The sequence below is a fragment of the Dendropsophus ebraccatus genome, chromosome 10 (assembly GCF_027789765.1).
Source record: "Dendropsophus ebraccatus isolate aDenEbr1 chromosome 10, aDenEbr1.pat, whole genome shotgun sequence".
In the NCBI taxonomy this organism is placed as follows: Eukaryota; Metazoa; Chordata; class Amphibia; order Anura; family Hylidae; genus Dendropsophus; species Dendropsophus ebraccatus.
The window spans coordinates 13,137,979-13,162,440 of NC_091463.1; the positions used below are offsets into that span (position 1 = coordinate 13,137,979).

The 24,462-nt window shown below is 45.9% G+C and overlaps 1 protein-coding gene across 1 annotated transcript in view; it reads right to left on the bottom strand.

Annotated features, from left to right (window-relative positions):
• Positions 1 to 3,891: 3,891 nt before the first annotated feature.
• Positions 3,892 to 24,462, bottom strand: part of KCND1 (potassium voltage-gated channel subfamily D member 1) — a 42,552-nt gene continuing 21,981 nt past the window's right edge. The window contains exons 3-7 of the mRNA XM_069985868.1: positions 12,697 to 12,859; positions 12,067 to 12,150; positions 10,892 to 10,984; positions 9,883 to 10,115; positions 3,892 to 5,595 (exon numbers count right to left, since the gene is read on the bottom strand). Of these exons, the coding sequence (XP_069841969.1) occupies positions 5,394 to 5,595; positions 9,883 to 10,115; positions 10,892 to 10,984; positions 12,067 to 12,150; positions 12,697 to 12,859 (775 nt within the window). The 3' untranslated portion in view covers positions 3,892 to 5,393. The remainder of the gene's footprint in view (positions 5,596 to 9,882; positions 10,116 to 10,891; positions 10,985 to 12,066; positions 12,151 to 12,696; positions 12,860 to 24,462) is intronic.

The following is a 24,462-nucleotide window of genomic DNA, read 5'->3' on the forward strand; positions in this document are numbered from 1 at the left end:
AAGAATCACCCCATGACATCATACCTCAACAAGAATCACCCCATGACATCATACCACAGCAAGAATCACCCCATGACGTCATACCTCAGCAAGAATCACCCCATGACATTATACCTCAGCAAGAATCACCTCATGACATCATACCACAGCAAGAATCACCCCATGACATCATACCTCAGCAAGAATCACCCCATGACATTATACCTCAGCAAGAATCACCCCATGACATCATACCTCAGCAAGAATCACCTCATGACATCATACCACAGCAAGAATCACCCCATGACATCATACCTCAGCAAGAATCACCTCATGACATCATACCACAGCAAGAATCACCCCATGACCTCAGCAAGAATCACCCCATGATGTCATACCTCAGCAAGAATCACCCCATAATGTAATATCTCAGCAAGAATCACCCCATGATGTCATACTACAGCAAGAATCACCCCATGACATCATACCACAGCAAGAATCACCCCATAATGTAATATCTCAGCAAGAATCACCCCATGATGTCATACTACAGCAAGAATCACCCCATGACCTCAGCAAGAATCACCCAATGATACCTCAATCATACCTCAGAAGGAATTATATGACATCATACCTCAGCAAGAATCACTGCATGATGTCAGCAAGAATCACCCCATGATGTAATACCTTAGCAAGAATCATATGACATCATACCTCAGCAAGAATTGTACAGTGATGTCATACCTCAACATGAATCGCCCAATGACTTGTCAGCTCAGCAAAATCACACAATCACGTCATACCTCTGCAATAATCATATGATGACATCATACTTCAGCAAGAATCATAAGATGACATCATACCTCAGCATGTATCATATGATGACATCATACCTCAGCATGTATCATATGATGACATCATACCTCAGCAAGTACCACACAATGACATCATACCTCAGCAAGGATGATATGATGACATCATACCTCAGCAATTATCACACAATGACATCATACCTTAGCAATTATCACACAATGACATCATACCTTAGCAATTATCACACAATGACATCATACCTCAGCAATTATCACACAATGACATCATACCTTAGCAATTATCACACAATGACATCATACCTCAGCAATTATCACACAATGACATCATACCTTAGCAATTATCACACAATGACATCATACCTCAGCAATTATCAAGAATTATCAAGAATCATAAGATGACACCATACCTCAGCAAGAATCATATGATGACATCATACCTCAGCAAGAATCATATGATGACATCATACCCCAGCAAGAATCTCACAATGACAGGTTTCTTTAAAAAGAGAAGAAAATGAAATGCTAGGGAGGGTGGTGTGGCTGTCACAGTTGGGCTGTCACCTCCGGGTGGTCCTGGCAGGCGGTGGGCAGGCAGCACAGTGGGGCTGGTGGCATGCAGTGGTCACTGGTTGCAAGGATCAGACTGTTACGTTCTGCGAGGCCTTAGACATGGCGGCCGACGAGAAAGGAAGAAGAAAATCTGTGTGTCCCTGAGTCAGAAGCTCTTACTGATCGTCCCCGCTCCTCGGACCACCCTGCTTTATTATGCATAGTCGCCTAACACTGTAACCTGCGCTGCATGGTAGACCCTGGAACACATTGCCCCTCCATTTATACAGTGCTGTACATATATATACACATACATGCTGTACCTACTGTATATATACACATACATATCATCATCATATACAATGCTGTGCATACATCCACAGGGGCTCTGCATAGTCAGATACATGGCTGTGACTACCGCTCTATACTGTGCATACATGTAGATATATATATACAAGGCTGTGCATAAATATACTGTACATAGCTCTGTGCATCGCCCCCTATAGACGTGTACTGTGCTGTACAAGTATCGCTATCTACAGGTCTGTACATACATGTCCATACCAGACGGCTCTGTATACACACGTGTGCAATGTGTCTCAGTTCCAAATGCAAGGACCCCCTCCCCCAGCGATATATGTATAGAGAATAATATGTGCATAGATTTCCTCTCGGTTTGTGCATTACTCTAGACTACAGAATTGTCCGTCCAGTGGGAACCAAGGTGTCTGTGTGTCCGGTGTGTAAGTCCAGTGTGTGTGTGTGTGTGCGTGTGTGTGGGTACGGTATGTGTGTCCAGTGTGTGTGTGTGTGTGTGTGTGCGTGTGTGTGTGGGTACGGTATGTGTGTCCAGTGTGTGTGTGTGTGGGTACGGTATGTGTGTCCAGTGTGTGTGTGTGTGTGTGCGTGTGTGTGTGGGTACGGTATGTGTGTCCAGTGTGTGTGTGTGTGGGTACGGTATGTGTGTCCAGTGTGTGTGTGTGGGTACAGTATGTGTGTCCAGTGTGTGCGTGTGTGTGTCCAGTGTGTGCGTGTGTGTGTCCAGTGTGTGCGTGTGTGTGTCCAGTGTGTGCGTGTGTGTGTCCGGTATGTGTGTGTTCTTGGATGGATCAGTGACATAGGAAAGAGATGGGCGATGTGATGGATCAGTGACATGGGATAGAGATGTGCTGTGTGATGGATCGTGGACATAGGATAGAGATGTGCTGTGTGATGGATCAGTGACATAGGATAGGGATGTGCTGTGTGATGGATTGGTGACATAGGATAGAGATGTGCTGTGTGATGGATTGGTGACATAGGATAGAGATGTGCTGTGTGATGGATCAGTGACATAGGAAAGAGATGGGCGATGTGATGTATCAGTGACATAGGATAGGGATGTGCTGTGTGATGGATCAGTGACATAGGATAGAGATGTGCTGTGTGATGGATCAGTGACATAGGATAGGGATGTGCTGTGTGATGGATCAGTGACATAGGATAGAGATGTGCTGTGTGATGGATCGTGGACACAGGATAGGGATTTGCTGTGTGATGGAGTGATGACATGGGATAGGGATGTGCTGTGTGATGGATCGGTGACATAGGATATAGATGTGCTGTGTGATGGATCGGTGACATAGGATATAGATGTGCTGTGTGATGGATCGGTGACATAGGATAGAGATGTGCTGTGTGATGGATCGGTGACATAGGATAGAGATGTGCTGTGTGATGGATCAGTGACATAGGATAGGGATGTGCTGTGTGATGGATTGGTGACATAGGATAGAGATGTGCTGTGTGATGGATCGGTGACATAGGATAGAGATGTGCTGTGTGATGGATTGGTGACATAGGATAGGGCTGTGATGTGTGATGGATCAGTGACATAGGATAGGGATGTGCTGTGTGATGGATCAGTGACATAGGATAGGGATGTGCTGTGTGATGGATCAGTGACATAGGATAGGGATGTGCTGTGTGATGGATCAGTGACATAGGATAGGGATGTGCTGTGTGATGGATCAGTGACATAGGATAGGGATGTGCTGTGTGATGGATCAGTGACATAGGATAGGGATGTGCTGTGTGATGGATTGGTGACATAGGATAGAGATGTGCTGTGTGATGGATCAGTGACATAGGATAGGGATGTGGTGTGTGATGGATTGGTGACATAGGATAGAGATGTGCTGTGTGATGGATTGGTGACATAGGATAGGGATGTGCTGTGTGATGGATTGGTGACATAGGATATAGATGTGCTGTGTGATGGATTGGTGACATAGGATATAGATGTGCTGTGTGATGGATCAGTGACATAGGATAGGGATGTGGTGTGTGATGGATTGGTGACATAGGATATAGATGTGCTGTGTGATGGATTGGTGACATAGGATATAGATGTGCTGTGTGATGGATCAGTGACATAGGATAGGGATGTGCTGTGTGATGGATCAGTGACATAGGATAGGGATGTGCTGTGTGATGGATCAGTGACATAGGATAGGGATGTGCTGTGTGATGGATCAGTGACATAGGATATAGATGTGCTGTGTGATGGATTGGTGACATAGGATATAGATGTGCTGTGTGATGGATCAGTGACATAGGATAGGGATGTGGTGTGTGATGGATTGGTGACATAGGATAGAGATGTGCTGTGTGATGGATTGGTGACATAGGATAGGGATGTGCTGTGTGATGGATTGGTGACATAGGAAGGGATGTGCTGTGTGATGGATTGGTGACATAGGATAGAGATGTGCTGTGTGATGGATCAGTGACATAGGATAGGGATGTGCTGTGTGATGGATTGGTGACATAGGATAGAGATGTGCTGTGTGATGGATTGGTGACATAGGATAGGGATGTGCTGTGTGATGAATTGGTGACATAGGATAGAGATGTGCTGTGGAGTGATGTGTGATAGGATAGGATGTGTGCTGTGTGATGGATCAGTGACATATGACTGGGTTGGACAGATCCAACTAGCCAAGTAACCAAAGGGACTGCATTTACTGTCAGCCTCCTAGAAGAAGTCATAGCAGCTTCTAGCGCAGCCTGAGTGACTCTTAATATATTGTCCATTCCTGGGTTAAAGATGACAGAGGAACAATCTGAGTGAATGTGGAATGAGTAGTGGTGATGATGATGATGGAAAAACCTTCTGACCTACACACATATTCATACAGATTCCCCCTAACTCCATGACCTGTAAAGCTTCTGATACCGACCAACCTGATTCTATAAAGGCCCCGACACATTATTACCCTCCTCTCCATCTGAGAAGGTTCTAGATTATAACCTCATGACCTGGAGGATTCGGACCCCAGTACCTGGCACTCTGTATCTGTGATGGTTGCCCTATAACCTGGGATCATACAAAGTCCCCTTACCCTATGTATGTACCCCATAACTATATCCTTTGTATCTGTGATTTACCCCATAACCTGCCCCTAAAGGTCCTGACACCATATTCCTCGCCTTGACCCTTCTTACTCTCTCTGGTCACTGTATGTGGTATGACTGACCCTGGCACTGCCATGTCCTCCCTCACCCTGGATCACTTTAAAGAAGTGACGGCTTACATCTAGTTGCCACTCTCTTGGTCAGGCCCTGATGGCCCAATACAATGTTTAATGGTCCTCACCATGTTGACTATGCCCTCCTGCCAATCACTACTACCCCTAACATTACATAGTAAAGGTTATATGTGCTTTTTATATGGCAGTTTCCTTCCCTCACCATGAATCCAGGGTGCTGTGGTGGAGGTGGCGCTGCGTGTAGATGTGATGGACAATGGAGATGAATAAAGTTGTGCTGTTTTGAATGAGAGAAGTGTGTGGTGTGTGGTGTACATGGTGTGGTTGTGCAGTAGCAGCGGTGGTTGTGGTCACGGTGTGTGTGGTGGTGTCATGGCTTTTGCATTGGTTCTGCTGTCCACATGGAGATGGCTTGATTGTCTGGTATATATGGTTGACGTGAGGTGTTCTGTGTCTGTGTGGTGTCACAGTGTGTCTGGAGACGTCCGGGGTATACCAGACCCTACAAGCTGGAAATCCTGACAGTCTCCTGGTAGTATCTGGCGGTGATGCTGGAGTTCCTCATCACGCCGGCATTTGGTGACGAGGGCTCGTCCGGGGTGTTGGCGGGCGGCGTGGGGATGCTGATAATGGCTGCCGTTAGATCCGACGTCTCACAATTCAGCTTCAGGTTTCCGTGGGTTTTGGCATTGAGACTGGAGCGGCTAAACCGAGAGAAGACAAAACTGCGAATGAGACACAGAAGTTTCAGAGACGCAAACTTTCAGAGACGCCAACCCTGAGGCAATGCCATGGACGTCAACTGGAAAGACTCCTCGTCTATAGTAGAAACCCCCCCCCCCCCCCACTGTGTTACTGTGCAGAGGTGCGGGGTGCTCTCACCCCAGATATTGGAAATGGAATCTTCCGCGCACAGAGGAACTCGCCTTATCCATTATTAATGTGTATTAATGTGTTTATTTAAGCCATTTATCTCATCTATTGGAGTTTAGGGTAATAGATGAGGATGATACATGATGGATCAGTCATTGCATAGTATCAATACCTGCACTGAACCAATGTGTAGCTTATGTCTCATCCCCAGAAGTGTTCTTCATACTTGCTGGGGATTGATAGCAGCAAAACAAAGACAACTTGTAGGTAGGGGGCACAGGTGAGTACAGAGGAAGGGTACGGACTTGGTGAGACCACTGTGACTTCTGATGGGGTGGCCGAGGCAAGGTTTGCTGTGACTACTAGGGGACTGGTAGTTATCCCTGCAAATACTGGGGGGGTGCTGTGACTACTGGGGGAGTGGTAGTTATCCCTGTAAATACTGGAGGGGGGGGGGGGGGGAGTGGTAGTTATCCCTGTAAATACTGGAGGGGGGGGGGGTGCTGTGACTACTAGGGGAGTGGTAGTTATCCCTGTAAATACTGAAGGGGGGGGGGGGTGCTGTTACTACTAGGGGAGTGGTAGTTATCCCTGTAAATACTGGAGGGGGGGGGTGCTGTGACTACTGGGGGAGTGGTAGTTATCCCTGTAAATACTGGAGGGGGGGGGGGCTGCTGTGACTACTGGGGGAGTGGTAGTTATCCCTGTAAATACTGAAGGGGGGGTGCTGTTACTACTAGGGGAGTGGTAGTTATCCCTGTAAATACTGGGGGGGGGGGAGTGCTGTGACTATTAGGGGAGTGGTAGTTATCCCTGTAAATACTGGGGGGGGGTGCTGTGACTACTAGGGGAGTGGTAGTTATCCCTGTAAATACTGAAGGGGGGGGGGGTGCTGTGACTACTGGGGGAGTGGTAGTTATCCCTGTAAATACTGAAGGGGGGGGGGGTGCTGTGACTACTGGGGGAGTGGTAGTTATCCCTGTAAATACTGAAGGGTGGGGGGGTGCTGTGACTACTGGGGGGGGGGGGGGGGTAGTTATCCCTGTAAATACTGAAGGGGGGGGGGTGCTGTGACTGCTGGGGGAGTGGTAGTTATCCCTGTAAATACTGAAGGGAGGGGGCTGCTGTGACTACTGGGGGAGTGGTAGTTATCCCTGTAAATACTGGGGGGTGGAGGGGGCTGCTGTGACTGCTGGGGGAGTGACAGGCGCTGCTGTGAATACTGGGGGGTGGAGGGGGCTGCTGTGACTGCTGGGGGAGTAGGAAAGCACTGGACAGAATGTTTCCACTTAAGGGGAGAGGGACACTGCTGTAACTAATAAGGGGTTCTCTGTTGTGACTACTTGGGGGCAGACACTGACAGGCTCATTCATCCCTGTACAGACCCCTGGGCTGGAAGCAGAGCTCTAGTAATAACTATACAGATAGCGGGGCAGTAAAGGATCTCCCTTGTATACAGTGCACAATGCAGTATATACAGTGAAGCGGAGCAGTTTTCAGGCTCCAGGCCCCTTTAAGACCCTTTACCCACCCCAGTCATCAGTACTGCAGGACGTCTGGATGTTCTGCTCATCCCTCTGTACAGAAATGTCCGTCTTGCAGAAATATATTGTCTTGTTTACCTCTATGTAAAGTGATGTTCCTGCCGGGTCAGTGCTGACAAGTCACTTCACTAGCTGCCAGTCTCCAGTCTGCGCCTGAGTAATGCCTGACAGCTGACAGCCCATCGCCATGCAAGATATACGATGTGGTGGACTAAGTGCAATATGTGGACGGGCGGTGAGCGAGCAGCACAGGATGCTGACTACACACTGCTGGCTCTACACACACACATATATATATATATATATATATATATATATATATATATATATATATATTTGTGTGCTACTGTTCCACTTTCTCATTCGTGCTGCTGATGGGGCAATCCTCAGCTGGCAACATTTATAAGGTGTTCTCATCAGCTGGCAATATTTAAAGGGGGCGCTCTCTAGCTGGCAATGCACATAGCTCTGGTGTACAGTGGATGGCACGGCAATTATGTACAGTGGTTGTCGTGGCTTTGGTGTACTGTGGTTGTCACAGCTCTGGTGTACAGTCATTTGGTACAGCTGTGGTGTACAGTGGTAGTGCGGCTCTGGTGTATAGTAATTGGCATAGCTCTGGTGTACAGTGGTTATCGCGGCTCCGGTGTACAGTGGTTGGCACGGCAATGATGTACAGTGGTTATAAAGGCTGTGGTGTACAGTGGTTATCATGGCTCTGATGTATAGTGGTTATCGCGGCTCTGGTGTACAGTGGTTATCGCGGCTCTGGTGTACAGTGGTTGTCACAGCTCTGGTGTATAGTACTTGGCGTGGCTCTGGTGTACAGTGGTTGTCATGGCTCTGATGTACAGTGGTTATCGCGGCTCTGGTGTACAGTGGTTATCGGGGCTCTGGTGTACAGTGGTTATCGGGGCTCTGGTGTACATTGGTTATCGGGGCTCTGGTGTACAGTGGTTGTCACAGCTCTGGTGTACAGTGGTTATCGCGGCTCTGGTGTACAGTGGTTATCGGGGCTCTGGTGTACAGTGGTTATCATGGCTCTGATGTATAGTGGTTATCGGGGCTCTGATGTACAGTTGTTATCGCGGCTCTGGTGTACAGTGGTTATCGGGGCTCTGGTGTACAGTGGTTGTCATGGCTCTGATGTATAGTGGTTATCGCGGCTCTGGTGTACAGTGGTTATCGGGGCACTGGTGTACAGTGGTTGTCACAGCTCTGGTGTACAGTGGTTGGCGTGGCTCTGGTGTACAGTGGTTATCGGGGCTCTGGTGTACAGTGGTTATCGGGGCTCTGGTGTACAGTGGTTATCGCGGCTCTGATGTATAGTGGTTATCGCGGCTCTGATGTATAGTGGTTATCGCGGCTCTGGTGTACAGTGGTTATCGCGGCTCTGGTGTACAGTGGTCATGGCTCTGATGTACAGTGGTTATCGCGGCTCTGGTGTACAGAGGTTGGCACGGTAATGATGTACAGTGGTTGTAAAGGTTCTGGTGTACATTGGCTCTGGTGTACAGTGGGTGGTATGGCTCTGGTGTACAGTGCTTGGCACAGCTCTGGTGTATAGTAGTTGTCGTGGCTCTCATGTACAGTAGTTGCCGTGGCTCTGATGTATAGTAGTTGGCGTGGCTCTGGTGTACAGTGGGTGGTATGGCTCTGATGTACAGTAGTTGGCGTGGCTCTGATGTATAGTAGTTGGCGTGGCTCTGATGTACAGTGGTTGGCATGGCTCTGGTGTATAGTAGTTGTCGTGGCTCTGATGTACAGTAGTTGGTGTGGCTCTGATGTATAGTAGTTGGCGTGGCTCTGGTGTACAGAGGTTGGCACTGCTCTGGTGTACATTGGTTGGTATGGCTCCGATGTACAGTAGTTGGCGTGGCTCTGATGTATAGATGTTGGCGTAGCTCTGGTGTATAGTGGTTGGCACAGCTCTGGTGTACAGTGGTTGGCATGGCTCTGGTGTACAGTGGTTGGCATGGCTCTGGTGTACAGTGGTTGGCATGGCTCTGGTGTATAGTAGTTGTCGTGGCTCTGATGTACAGTAGTTGGTGTGGCTCTGATGTACAGTAGTTGGCGTGGCTCTGGTGTACAGAGGTTGGCACTGCTCTGGTGTACATTGGTTGGTATGGCTCCGATGTACAGTAGTTGGCGTGGCTCTGATGTATAGATGTTGGCGTAGCTCTGGTGTATAGTGGTTGGCACAGCTCTGGTGTACAGTGGTTGGCATGGCTCTGGTGTACAGTGGTTGGCATGGCTCTGGTGTACAGTGGTTGGCATGGCTCTGGTGTATAGTGGTTGGCACAGCTCTGGTGTACAGTGGTTGGCACGGCTCTGGTGTACAGTGGTTGGCATGGCTCTGGTGTATAGTGGTTGGCACAGCTCTGGTGTACAGTGGTTGGCATGGCTCTGGTGTACAGTGGTTGGCATGGCTCTGGTGTACAGTGGTTGGCATGGCTCTTGTGTACAGTGGTTGGCATGGCTCTGGTGTACAGTGGTTGGCATGGCTCTGGTGTACAGTGGTTGGTATGGCTCTGGTGTTTAGTGGTTGGCAGCATTGAGTGCCGATCCACTCACCTCTGGCTGAGACCCTTCTGTACATGCAGGGTGTCCAGCTCTTGCATGCTGCCACGACTGACGGAGACAGTGGAGTTAGCAAGTCGTATGGCACGGCGCTTGGCTCGTCGCGGGCAGCAAGACGTGGTCAGACCCTGCTGGGACGAGACGGAGGTGCTGCGGCTGGTCCGGTAGCCAATGGACTCTGTCATGAGGGCCTCGCTGTAGGTATGCTCATCTGTAAATTCATGGCACTGGGAAGAAGGAAGAAGAAGAGAGAGGAAGACAGCAATACAAGCTCAGAGCTCAATTGTGAAGCATTAAGCGTGAAGATGTTGGTCAGTATGGAGATCTTATGCCACAATGCCAGACGTCAGCTAGAGCAATGTGAAGCACTGGAGTAGAGAAGAGGCGTTCTGTGTGGTGATGGATCGCACATCTCTATCTGGAATCTGATGGATGAATCTGGCTGATGCATAGAGAACACTACATACCGGAACATATGGAGTCTACAGTGATGTGCTGGAAGGGAACTGACCTCACAGATGAAGCACTAGCCCCATACACCAGTGGTATTAAATCTGTACCTCCCCCTTTACTGATGCAAAACTACAATTCCTATCATGCCAGGGCAGCCAAAGCTTTAGGCATGATGGGAATTGTAGCTCTGCAACAAAGGGAGACTGTTACAGATGCAGATGGGGACTCAATATCACATTACTGATGCGAGGGTCTGGGGTTCACATACTTTTGGCCATATAATGTTTATACAATATATATTTAACCAACATTCTACAAACGAGGTAGGATTCTACTTTATGTTATTAGATCCACAATTGTAATCAGATTTTTTTCTTCCATTTCACATATACAATAATGATAGAATTCTATATATCTTTATTCACCACTAGGTGGAGCTGGAGAGCTTATTGTATACAGTGTATACATTGACCTTCATAATAACGCTGTATGCGGTCAGATCATCATTGTGTAGGATATCACAGACATATAGACGTCTATAGGTTCTTACCGTGGTCTTCTCCAGACAGTGCAGGAGGTGGTGATGCTGGAGCTCGAAGGCCGAGCGGTTCTTTATGCAAAGGGCGTGCAGTTCAGTATCCTCCTAGGAAGAAGATAACATTGAGAACTGATAAACCACTATAGAATCTGGGCAAGTAACTTTGCTTCTCCTCAGCCGTTCTCCTTGTCATTCCTTGACCTCTAAGGCGGCTCTGATTTCCCCTTAAGAACTCTTCCCTGTCTCATCACCTTACTGATATCCCGTTCCTATGCCAGATGCCAATATAACGTCTTGCCCTTATTCCGTCCCGCCAGCGATTTCTTCCTCATTGATTTTTTTGACTGCGTCTTCACAGCTTGCACCACTCTGCAAACGCCTCGCTTCTTCACGCCTCTAGTCACCCCCAGAGCTGCATTCACAATTTTGACAATTTCTAGCAGCAGGTCTTGACAGAGGGCATTCTGCCAGCCCTTCTGCCTGTTCCCCTAACCTGTGCAAAACTACATCTCCCAGCATGCTCTGACTGTCTATGAGGGGCATTGTCTTATTGGATCAATACAGGTCAGGCTCTGTATTGTGCCCAATGTAGTATATACACTAGTACATAGATGCTACCCTCCAGCTGTAGCAAAACGACATATCCCATCATTCCTTGACATACAAAGCATGATGGGAATTGTAGTTCAGCAACAGCTTGAAGGACACATGTTTGACCCCAGTGTTCTGTACAGAAACCTGATGTAGAATAGAACATAACATCAGTACAATGCATTATGGGACTTCACCTTCTACAGGTAGTGTCTAGTGTGCAGTGGATGTTAGAAGTGAATTGACAGCCTGCAGAATTATGATTGCAGCTCTGGATGTGATTAAAGTTTGGAAGCATTTATCACTTAGGATCAGTGGAGTATAAGAAGAAAGGTGTCCCTGCTGCTATCCGCCACCTAGGTTACTGACTTTAAAGGGGTGTTTCACCAAAATTGTTTTTCTTTCAAATCAACTGGTGCCAGAAAGTGCCAGAGAGTTGTAATTTACTTCTATTAAAATACTCAAGTCTTCCAGTACTTATCAGCTGCTGTATGTCCTGCAGGAAGTAGTGTATTCTTTCCAGTCTGACACAGGGCTCACGTCCTGCGGATCTGGGTGTGAACAAACCCTTCATAATTCATAGGAGCGTCCCTTACCTCAAGGCCTCCATTCTCCTTGTAGCGCAGGAAAGCGTTGGTTGTGTTACTCTTTGCTAGTCTTATCCTGGCCAAGCGGATTTTCTGCAAAAAGTTAAAGAAAGATCACTAACGTGTTAACCCTTGCAATAAAATGTCCATATACCCAGCCCCATATATCCATCCTGACTCCTTAGTAAGCTCCGCCCATTCATGACTCAAGAATTAGGATTGGTGCTGGAGCTTTGTAAATTTACTACACAATTAGGTCACTGGGGGCGCTATTGTATTCAGCTCTATGGAAAGACACGGTGGTGAAAAGTAGTACTGCAAGTTACAAAAACAAGCAAAATTTTATATGAAGTGTATATAAATTATTCAAAACACTTTTTAAAGGGACTTTATGAGATCGTAAAAACATGGCTGCTTTATTCACATCTTATTACATGAATATGCTTTATTTCGGGAAATAAAGCCCTGCTGAGTGGCTATACCAGACACAACCTGTGGGCCAGAGGGGCGCTGTGTCTACAAGTAAGCAGTCATGTTTTCCTAATCTCAAACAACCCCTTTAAGCATGATGAAGCCTTAGCCAGGCATATGATACAATACTGTATGCATGTAAATAATAACAGCAGAGGAGGCCCTTACTTGCTGTGCCCGGCGCTTGTCGGCTCTCTGGTTTTGGTGATAAATCCGGCTGAAGTTGGATACGATGACAGGGACTGGTAGCGCAATAACCAGCACTCCACTCAAGGAGCAGATGGAACCAAAGATTTTGCCAGCAATGGTGTCTGGTACCATGTCTCCATACCTGAGGGGAGAGCAAAGACAACCCATAACTAGGCAAAGTTCATTCCTGCATGAATTAAAATCCAGGACGCTGCGTTCCCTTTACAAAGGCGATGAGATTAATGTACTTGCAGCATAACAGGATATATAGTTCATTATTAAAACATTAGACTATAACATAAGAAATACATCAGCTTTCAAAAAACCTTGCTATGAAATGAGTGCAGTACCGGCTTTGTCCTGACTTGTGGTGGCGCTGTTGTACAGCTGGTTCTCAGCCATCTGTCCCTGATCTCTCATTCATCCTCAGTAATATTTCATATTAGTAATGACCGCTCTATTTCTGGCATCTCCCATTAATCCAAGATGTGTAAAAAAAAAATAGTCATTAATGAAAAGTGACACCGAACAGCGAAATATAATTATAGCGTAAAAGATGCCGCCGTCCGCCTGTAATTAGGTGGGCACAGCAGCACAGAATATTTCAGAGACAGAGCATTCGGCTTTGTAGAGCCAGTGACCTGACAGGGTCCTGGTGTGAGTGACAGGAGCGATCAGCAGCACAGAGCATTTCAGGAAGACATAAGCTCACCTTGTAGGAGGCGGTGTGCATGGGGTCAGAGCTGCAGGTGAGAGCAGCACAGAGTATTTCAGGAAGACGTATGCTCACCTTGTAGGAGGCCGCATGATGGGGTGAGGGCTGCAGGTGAGAGCAGCACAGAGCATTTCAGGAAGACGTATGCTCACCTTGTAGGAGGCCGCATGATGGGGTGAGGGCTGCAGGTGAGAGCAGTACAGAGCATTTCAGGAAGACGTATGCTCACCTTGTAGGAGGCGGTGTGCATGGGGTCAGAGCTGCAGGTGACAGCAGCACAGAGCATTTCAGGAAGACGTATGCTCACCTTGTAGGAGGCGGTGTGCATGGGGTCAGAGCTGCAGGTGACAGCAGCACAGAGCAATTCAGGAAGACGTATGCTCACCTTGTAGGAGGCCGCATGATGGGGTGAGGGCTGCAGGTGACAGCAGCACAGAGCATTTCAGGAAGACGTATGCTCACCTTGTAGGAGGCGGTGTGCATGGGGTCAGAGCTGCAGGTGACAGCAGCACAGAGCAATTCAGGAAGACGTATGCTCACCTTGTAGGAGGCCGCATGATGGGGTGAGGGCTGCAGGTGACAGCAGCACAGAGCATTTCAGGAAGACGTATGCTCACCTTGTAGGAGGCCGCATGATGGGGTGAGGGCTGCAGGTGAGAGCAGCACAGAGCATTTCAGGAAGACGTATGCTCACCTTGTAGGAGGTGGTGTGCATGGGGTCAGAGCTGCGGGTGATGGTAGTGGGGCTGTGATGGGAGGCGGAACAGCACAGAGAATTTCAGGAAGACGTATGCTTACCTTGTTAGGAGGCAGTGTGAATAGGGTCAAAGCTGCAGGTGAGAGCAGCACAGAGTATTTCAGGCAGCAATGAGCTGTTCCTGTAGGAGGAAGGGTTAGTAAGTGCTGCAAGTGACATGATCAGTTCCTTAAAGATGGTTATGGGAAATGGGGGAGGGAGCAATGTCTCACAGCAGCACAGAGTATTTCAGGTAGTGGTGTACCCATCTTGTGGATAGCAATGTTATAGGGAAAAAGGGCTATGCTACGATATGGACAGTTTCCTGATTGGAGGTGGATGAAGATAGGAGAGGGCACTGGTAGGGGAATAAGTAATATTGCACAGCAGCACAGAGTATTTCAGGGAGCAGTGTGTTCATCTTGTCGTATGCAGTATTATTGAGACCAGGGCTGTATATAACAGGAGGGATCACCTGATGGAAAGATGGGGAGAGGATATAGGGGAGGCCACACACAGGCAGGGGAAGAATCGTTGTTGCACAGCAGCACAGAGTATTTCAGGCAGCAGCTACATGTTACAGGCAGGAATGTAGCTATCGGGGGTCATCGCTGTGATAGGAGGGGGAAAACAGATAGAACACAGAGGCAGGCGATGAAAGGAGCAGACTCCAACAGCAGCACAGAGTATTTCAGGAGATAAACACATCCTACAGCCCTAGGAAACAGGTGAAGATCAACAGCTTCTACATGAGACAAGAAATCCCTATACAGATCATTAGAAGACATGAGGACGCCCCCTAGGGGCCCCAGTGGGAAGATACAATGATTTTATATTAGTTGCATCTGCTGAGCTATACGCCAGGGGATTCACGGTTCTCTATATAGCGAGCGCAGCAGAAGATCCAGACAAGACCATTAGCAGACGGCAATATTAGCTGTAGATGACGTGTGGCCTCCTGTGGGTCTACTTAGATGTGTCACACTTAACGCCAAAGGCTACATAGGTTGCAGATGAATTTTTAAAGGGATTGTGTGAGATTAGAAAAACATGGCTGCTTTCTTCCAAGAACTTTTGTCCAGTGGCTGCGCCTGGTAATGCAGCTCAGCCCCAACGGGGCTGAGATTCAATACCAGGCACGGCCACTAGACAAAAGTGGCGCTGTTTTTGGAGAAAAAGTTTAGGATGTCTAGTGGGTGACCCCTGCTGGAGAAATGTGGTATTACCTGCAGTGCTTGCAATGAGTCCTCCAGGGGGCGCGGTTTACATTATAATGAGTTGAGTTTTTATACATATGAGATTTATCAAACATGGTGTAAAGTGAAACTGGCCCAGTTGCCCCTAGCAACCAATCAGATTCCATCTTTCATTTTCCAAAGAGCCTGTAAGGAATGAAAGCAGGAATCTGATTGGTTGCTAGGGGCAACTGAGCCAGTTTCACTTTACACCATGTTTGATAAATCTCCCCCTATTATAAAGTCACATAACTTTTCAGTATTATAACAATGGTCGCTAAACGCGTCAATCAGGCAGGGATGCGTCTGAGTGTGTGTGACACCGCCATACACCCTGCCGGGCACATCACTACAGAGCGGCCAATGCAAGCAGACAGGCTCAGGCAAGCAACAAAATGAGCAAGGCCCAGAATCCTTAGCTCCCGGCAGGAGGACGCCGATATCCATAGCAAGCAGATAATCCTATATCTTATACCCCACTGCCTGCCATACTGAGAGGGCAGATACCAGGGTACAAGGGAAAACAAGGAGATGTGCAAGAAGTTAAAAAAAAAAAAAGGATTGCTCTATTTACAGAACTTTACTTGATGGAGCTGCGGTTAGTGCTCCAGAGCTGCACTCCCCATTAGAAATAGGAACCTGTTGGGAACTGTCTGGTCATGGAGGTTGTATAGGGTACAGTATATGGACTCTTCTGTCTATTATTCTTCTGCATGTAAATTAGAGGTAACTCTATACTGCCACCTATAGGTAGCTAACGGTATGTCACTATCCCTCTCTTAAAGGGGTTATCCAGCGCTACAAAAACATGGCCACTTTCTTCCAGAGACAGCCCCACTCTTGTCTCCAGCTTGGGCGGGGTTTTGCTGCTCAGTTCCATTGAAGTGAATGGAGCTTAATTGCAAACCGCACCTGAACTGGAGACAAGAGTGGTGCTGTCTCTGAAAGAAAGTGGCCGTGTTTTTGTAGCACTGGATAACCCCTTTAAAGGGGTGCTTTAAAATCAACTGGCTTCAGAAAGTTATACAGAATAGTAATTTATTTCCATTAAAAAAAATTCTCCAGTCTTCCAGTACTTATCAGCTGCTGTATGTCCTGCAGGAAGTGGTGTATTCTTTCCAGTCTGACACAGTGTCACGAACTGTCCAGAGCAGCAGAGGCTTTCGATGGCGATTTTCTACTGCTTTGAAATTCCCCTTTAAAAGAGAGATTGCTTTCATTCTGGGCTCATTTGCATATGTTTTCCCATGAAGCATTGCCTGTAAGGCTTCATCTCTTCAATAAGAACCAATACCCTCCAATTGTAAGCAATTAATATAGTCCATATAGTCTTTGGCTTTTCAGCTGGTAAGAAACCACAACTCCCAGCATGCCCTGATAGCCTGCACATGAGCAATCCCCAAACTATGGTCCTCTAGTCTGTGGCTGTCAGAGCATGCTGGGAGTTGTAGTTTTACAACAGTTGAAGAGTCACAGATTGGGGAAGCCTTTTATAGTTGCTCCCTTGATGCCTTCAGGGACTAATACACAAGAGGTAGGGACTGTTATGTAGGTACACTTACAACATGGGAGAAGCGTTAATGAGGGGGCGGAGCTGTGACTACCCCCAGTGTCACAAGGCCGGTTGTCATGGTGAGCGCTGTATTATAAAGTGAATCGAGTTGGTGGGTGGAATAATGTTTTTTTTAACAGAAAAATTTGTATAAAGAACCACAGCGTGGACCACCGCATACCAACAAGAGGGGGCTAAAAAAATCCTATAGGGGGTGTGAAGAATCCCTTAGTGAGTAATTACAGTGAGTGATGAGGACGGCTTCTCCGCCCCCTCCCTGCACAGGTCACAGAGCATGCCCACAACACTCTCCCCAGAGAGGTCAATATATCATTTTCTGACAAGGTTGATGAACCAAGGATCTATATCGGTCTAGTGTTTTATTTCTTGTTTTACTAAGGGCTTGATGCCCCCCCCCCCCCCCATGTGTGGCAGCTAGCTCTCAAGAATACTTAAAGGGGTAGTTCTGTTTAGGAAACAGATTTATATACCATCTATGGACAGAACATGGACAGAGGTGGCAGCAGAAAACACTATGTCAGAATGGAGAGAATACACCACTTCCTGCAGGACATAAAGCAGCTGATAAGTACTCTGGAAGACTGGAGATTCTTAGATAGAAGTAAATTACAAATCTGTATAACTTTTTGACAACAGCTGATTTTTTTTCTCCCTCTGGAGAACCCCTTTGAAAACAGCAGTGATGGCTAGGTGTGTATATATATATATATATATATATATATATATATGTATGTTACATACATCTCGGGCAGCAGTGATGGTTAGGTATATATATATTACATACATCTCGGGCAGCAGTGATGGTTAGGTATATATATATTAAATACATCTCGGGCAGCAGTGATGGTTAGGTGTGTGTATATATATATATATCTGTTACATACATCTCGGGCAGCAGTGATGGTTAGGTGTGTGTGTATATATATATATATATATATATATATATCTGTTACATACATCTCGAGCAGCAGTGATGGTTAGGTGTGTGTATATATATATATATATATATCTGTTACATACATCTCGGGCAGCAGTAATGGTTAGGTGTGTATATATATATATATATATATATATATATATATATATATATATATATATATCTGTTACATACATCTCGGGCAGCAGTGATGGTTAGGTGTGTGTGTGTATATATATATATATATATATGTCTGTTACATACATCTCGGGCAGCAGTGATGGTTAGGTGTGTGTATATATATATATATGTCTGTTACATACATCTCGGGCAGCAGTGATGGTTAGGTGTGTGTATATATATATATATATGTCTGTTACATACATCTCGGGCAGCAGTGATGGTTAGGTGTGTGTATATATATATATATATATATATCTCTGTTACATACATCTTGGGCAGCAGTGATGGTTAGGTGTGTGTGTATATATATATATATATATATGTCTGTTACATACATCTCGGGCAGCAGTGATGGTTAGGTGTGTGTGTGTATATATATATATATATATATATATATATATATATATATATATATATATATATATATATATCTCTGTTACATACATCTCGGGCAGCAGTGATGGGCGCTCTGCTCCCCCCGGATTGTGTCAGGTCGCATTACCATACATTAGTATAAGCCTGGATGACAATATCTGCATGTGATAAATTCTCCGCTATCACTGCGGTGCAGTACAGTACGGTATACGCTGCTACAGAGCTGCAAGGAGAAGAGCCATGATCCACTTATCCCCGCTAGATACACAGCGGGATTAACTATTTACATCCCTGGGATTCAAGAATATCCCCTATTCTACAGCAGGGACGGGAAACCGTCAGCCGTCCAGCTGTTGCAAAACTACAGTTCCCATCATGCCTGGGCAGCTAAAGCTTTGATGGCCGCCGCACCCCCTGTAGGAATCCATTACTGACTGGTGATAATCTCATCAGTGAGCTATATCTGCTGTAAATGAGCGCAGGTCCCACTTACTGTAATATAATCCATACAAGATGGCCAAACACTGGATGTAAGTGCTGCTCCCTGCCTGATGTCAGGATAGGAAGCGCAGCCACATGGGGGCACTGCAGGGGTCTGCCCTGCTATGTGTATGCCAGTCTTCACCCCTGATATTACATTATATGATATTTCCCCTCAGCTGCTCTTCCTTCCCTCTCAAAGCATACAGACTCAGCAAATAGACGGAGGCACAATACCTGCAGCTTCATCTCCCTCCTCCCCTCCCACAGCATACAGACTTAGCATATAGACTGAGGCACAATACCTGCAGCTTCATCTTCCTCCTCCCCTCCCCTCCCACAGCATACAGACTTAGCATATAGACTAAAGCACAATACCTGCAGGCAGCTTCATCTCCCTCCTCCCCTCTCACAGCATACAGACTCAGCATATAGACTGAGGCTCAATATCTGCAGCTTCATCTCCCTCCTCCCCTCCCACAGCATACAGACTCAGCATATAGACTGAGGCACAATACCTGCAACTTTATCTCCCTCCTTCCCTCTCACAGCATACAGACTCAGCATATAGAGTGAGGCACAATACTTGCAGCTTCATCTCCCTCCTCCCCTCCCACAGCATACAGACTTAGTATATAGACTGAGACACAATACCTGCAGCTTCATCCTCCTCCTCCTACTCTCTCTCAGCATACAGACTCAGCATATAGAGTGAGGCACAATACCTGCAGCTTCATCACCCTCCTCCCCTCCCACAGCATACAGTCCTCTAGACATACTGTACTGAGGCAGAATACTGCAGCTTTATCCCCCTGCTCCCCTCTCACACACATACAGTATCATAGACAGACAAAACACAGCAATCACTCAGCTCAAGGAGATCAGCGAAAAAAATCCAGTGAAGTACTCAATCAAGAATCTCCACTGATGCCCCCAAAAATTTAAATATGCAAAAAAGGGCTCAGTGGAGCCTCGGTTGCGAGTCTCAAAACACGGGAATAGCCAGATATCACTAGCCTGTTGCTATCCACAGACAGCCGTTTCGGGGTATTTGCCCCTCGTCAGTCTGGAGCAGGATTGTGGCTAGTTGGAGCAATGACATATCAACCAACAAAACACAGTAATGACTGAACTCATGGAGAAATCGAAAAATTCCAATGAAGTACTCAATCCAGAGTCTCCACTGATGCCCCGGCTGTCTGTGGATGGAAGCCTGCCTTGGCAAGTCCTTGTCATGTCGCAATACTCGCACCTTGAGTTAGACTTTGACACTAAAGGGGCCACCCTGTTGTTTCCCTATTTATGTTCCAATACTCGCAACCGAGTGGGGCTTAAGGGGTTATCTATCGGGGTGGTGTGGTGTTCTCCCCATCTGTAGGTACCCCGTGGCAACAGGCTAGTGATATCTGGCTATTCCCGTGTTTTGAGACTTGCAACCGAGGCTCCACGGTCTACTTTTTTGCAGTATCATAGACAGGCCGAGGTAAAATATTGCAGCTCCATCACCCTCCACCCCTCTCACAACATACAGTCCTATAGACATACTGAGGTAGAATACTGTTTCTTTATCCCCTGCTCTCCTCTCACAGCATATAGTATCATAAACAGGCTGCCGCTGAGACAGAATACTGCAGCTTCATTCCCTCCTCCCCCCTCACAGCATACAGTCTCATAGACAGGCTGAGGTAAAATACTGCAGCTTCATTCCCCTCCTCCCCTCTCTCAGCATACAGTCCTGTAGAAATACTGAGGCAGAATATTGCAGCTCCATCCCCTTCCTCCCCTGTCACAGAATACACTTTGATAAACAGGCTGAGGCACAATACCTGCAGCTTCATCCCCCTCATGCCCTCTCACAGTATACAGTATCATAAACAGGCTGGGGCACAAAAACTGCAGCTTTATCCCCTGCTCCCCTCTCACAGCATACAGTCCTATAGACATACTGAGGCAGAATACTGCAGCTTTATCCCCTGCTCCCCTCTCACAGCATACAGTATCATAAACAGGCTGCCGCTGAGACAGAATACTGCAGCTTCATTCCCTCCTCCCCCCTCACAGCATACAGTCTCATAGACAGGCTGAGGTAAAATACTGCAGCTTCATTCCCCTCCTCCCCTGTCACAGAATACAGTTTTATAAACAGGCTGATGAGAATACTGCAGCTTCATCCCCTCCTCCCCTCTTACAGCATATAGTATCATAAACAGGCTGAGGCACAATACCTGCAGCTTCATCCCCCTCATGCCCTCTCACAGTAAACCAGTGGCGTAGCTACCATAGAGGCAGGGAAGGTGGTTGCTATGGGGCCCATGGAGGGAGGGGGCCCAGGGAAGATAAGAGCCTCCTGTGTCCTTTTTCTTAACCCCTTATGTACTGCAGTGTGTAAGTGACCATGTGTTCTCTTACATGCTGCAACACAAAAAAGGGTTAATATAAGCTCAAGACAATTAGCTCTCCGATAACCTCTGACCTCTGAGCTCCTGCAGAAGTCAGGGGTTATCAGTGCAGGAATAGCAGGAGAGCCCTAATTGTCTTCTTCATTGACCCTTTGTGTTACATCATGTAAGAGAATACTGGGTCACTTACACACTGTAGTAAATAAAGGGTTAAGCAAAAGGTAGTCTGCTCCTGCACCTATGTATATAACCATGAGGCTCCTAATAGGCTGTTATAGATAAATACAGTGGACTGACAGAACAAGCAGACATTGGCTTTCTCCTCTGACAGTCACTGTTGTGGTTACATGCAGGGTTCTGTCTCTGGCCACAAGAGAATTTTTTTTTGCCACATCACAGAGTATATATATATATATATATATATATATATATATATATATATATATGGGAAGGGGGGCCCCATACAGTTTTTGCTATGGGGCCCCATGAATTCTAGCTACGCCCCTGCAGTAAACAGTATCATAAACAGGCTGGGGCACAATACCTGCAGCTTCATCACCCTCCTCCCATCTCACAGCATACAATCCTATAGACATACTGAGGCAGAATACTGTGGCTTTATCCCCCTCCTCCCCTCTCACAGCATACAGTATCATAAACAGGCTGAGACAGAATACTGCAGCTTCATTCCCTCCTCCCCCCTCACAGCATACAGTCTCATAGACAGGCTGAGGTAAAATACTGCAGCTTCATTCCCCTCCTCCCCTCTCCCAGCATACAGTCCTATAGACATACTGAGGCAGACTATTGCAGCTCCATCCACCTCCTCCCCTTTTACAGAATACAGTATCATAAACAGGCTGAGGCAGAATACTGCAGCTTCATCCCCCTCCTCCCCTCTCACAGCATACAGTCTCACAGACAGACTGAATGGAATACTGCAGCTTCATCCCCCTCCTCCCCTCTCACAGCATACAGTCTCACAGACAGACTGAACGGAATACTGCAGCTTCATCCCCCTCCTCTATTACTATTATTCACTGTTTTACTCTAGATGACTATTTTGATGGCCAAGGAGGTTCCTGAACATTAACATCTTGCATACAGTGAAAGACTCCAGGGTGCCAGTACATTTATGGACTATGGTTATCAGAAGGTGGAGGCTGGCACAGATGGGCATAGCCTTGTTTAGGTGTCATTTAAGCACCACATTGTTTTATGCCTCAGGCCCTGGCTATTATATATGTTCTATATATATTGTTGGCAGTTTCGGGACGCGTTCCAGGAGAAGGACATTACAGTGAATGCGGCCACAGCTTCGTTTTAAGATTCTTACTCCTAAGGAGAGACTTGGCAGATGGTTCATGTTCACGTCTCGGCCGCGCTAAGATCATTATTCTGAAATACATTAAAGGGAGAACATAAAGGGGGGGTCGAAGCGGCACAGCTTCCAGGATCTGGTGTCATCATGGAGGCTCGGTGATTACACTGCCACAACCTTCTTTCCCATCCAGATTCACGTAACTGGAACAGCGCCACCTAGTGATGGGATTATCATGAAACATCATGTATAGGTATGAATGGCATTCAGAGCATTGCTTATTGTTCAAATACTCTGGGAATACTGATCCTAAAATTAGGGAAGTCCTCTAGATCCAGAGATCTGCTATAAAGAATATCTATCTGGAGGACCCAGCACATCCATACATTACATAAATACCCTATTCATTTCAATGGGAACTTCCCCTATAGTGGTGGTACAGCAGAATAAAGCAGTGTATACAGGGCAGCCTGACACTGTATACAATGTTATCCTTTATATACTATGGATAATTCTATATACAATAGAAGATACTGTAAATAATAATGTGTACGGTATCTTCCATTGTATACAGAATTATCTATAATGTATACAGGATAGTCTAACATTGTACATAGAATTATCTGTAGTGTATACAGTATCTTCCATTGCATATAGTATTATGTACAGTGTATGCAGGATAACATTGTATATAGAATTATCTATAATGTATACAGTCTCTTCCATTGTGTATAGAACTATCTATAGTGTATACAGTATCTTCCATTATATACAAATTTATATATGGTGTATACAGTATCTTCCATTGTATATAGAATTATATATAGTGTATAGATTATCTTCCATTGTATATAGAATTATCCATAGTGTATAAGGTATGTTCCATTGTGTATATATAATTATGTACAGTGTATACGGTATGTTCTATTGTATATAGAATTATCTATAGTACATATGGTATCTTCTATTATATATATAATTATCTATAGTTTATACGATATCTTCCATTATATATAGAATTATCTACAGTGTATACAGTATCTTCCATCATATATATATATATATATATATATATATATATATATATAAATCCATAGTGTATACAGTATTCTCCATTGTAAATATAATTATCCATAGTGTATACAGAATCTTCCACAGTATATAGAATTATCTATAGTGTATACGGTATCTTCCATCATATATATATATATATATATATATATATATATATAAATCCATAGTGTATACAGTATTCTCCATTGTATATATAATTGTCTATAGTGTATACTGTATCTTCCATAGTATATAGAACTATCTATAGTGTATACGGTATCTTCCATCGTATATATAATATTCTATAGTGTATACAGTAGCTTCCATCGTAGCCGTATCTGAAGTCTTTAACCCTTCCATTGCCCGGAAGGGTTTAGTAACCACACATACAGCGTCCGTCTCTCTCGGCCATATTCACATTACAGCCGCTGTAGATACATGTCGGCTCTGATGCACTTCCATATATAATAAATCATTGCTGCTCTTTTATTCCCGCCGCCATCCTGTAAGCGTATTATTACTGCCGTAATTAACCCAGAGCCACCATTGTTTAGACGACGGGGATGTGGGCAGAACATGACAGCTCCCGAATCCTCTGCATTCATCCTGCCAAGAGCAATGCTTCTCTATGATGTACAGCTGTGTCCGTGTATGGATTAGCGTATACATTACATGATATATACAGGGTGAGTCATAGGTCGGCAACCCTTAAGTATTATATGATATGCTGTATATATATAGTTATATATATATCCTTCC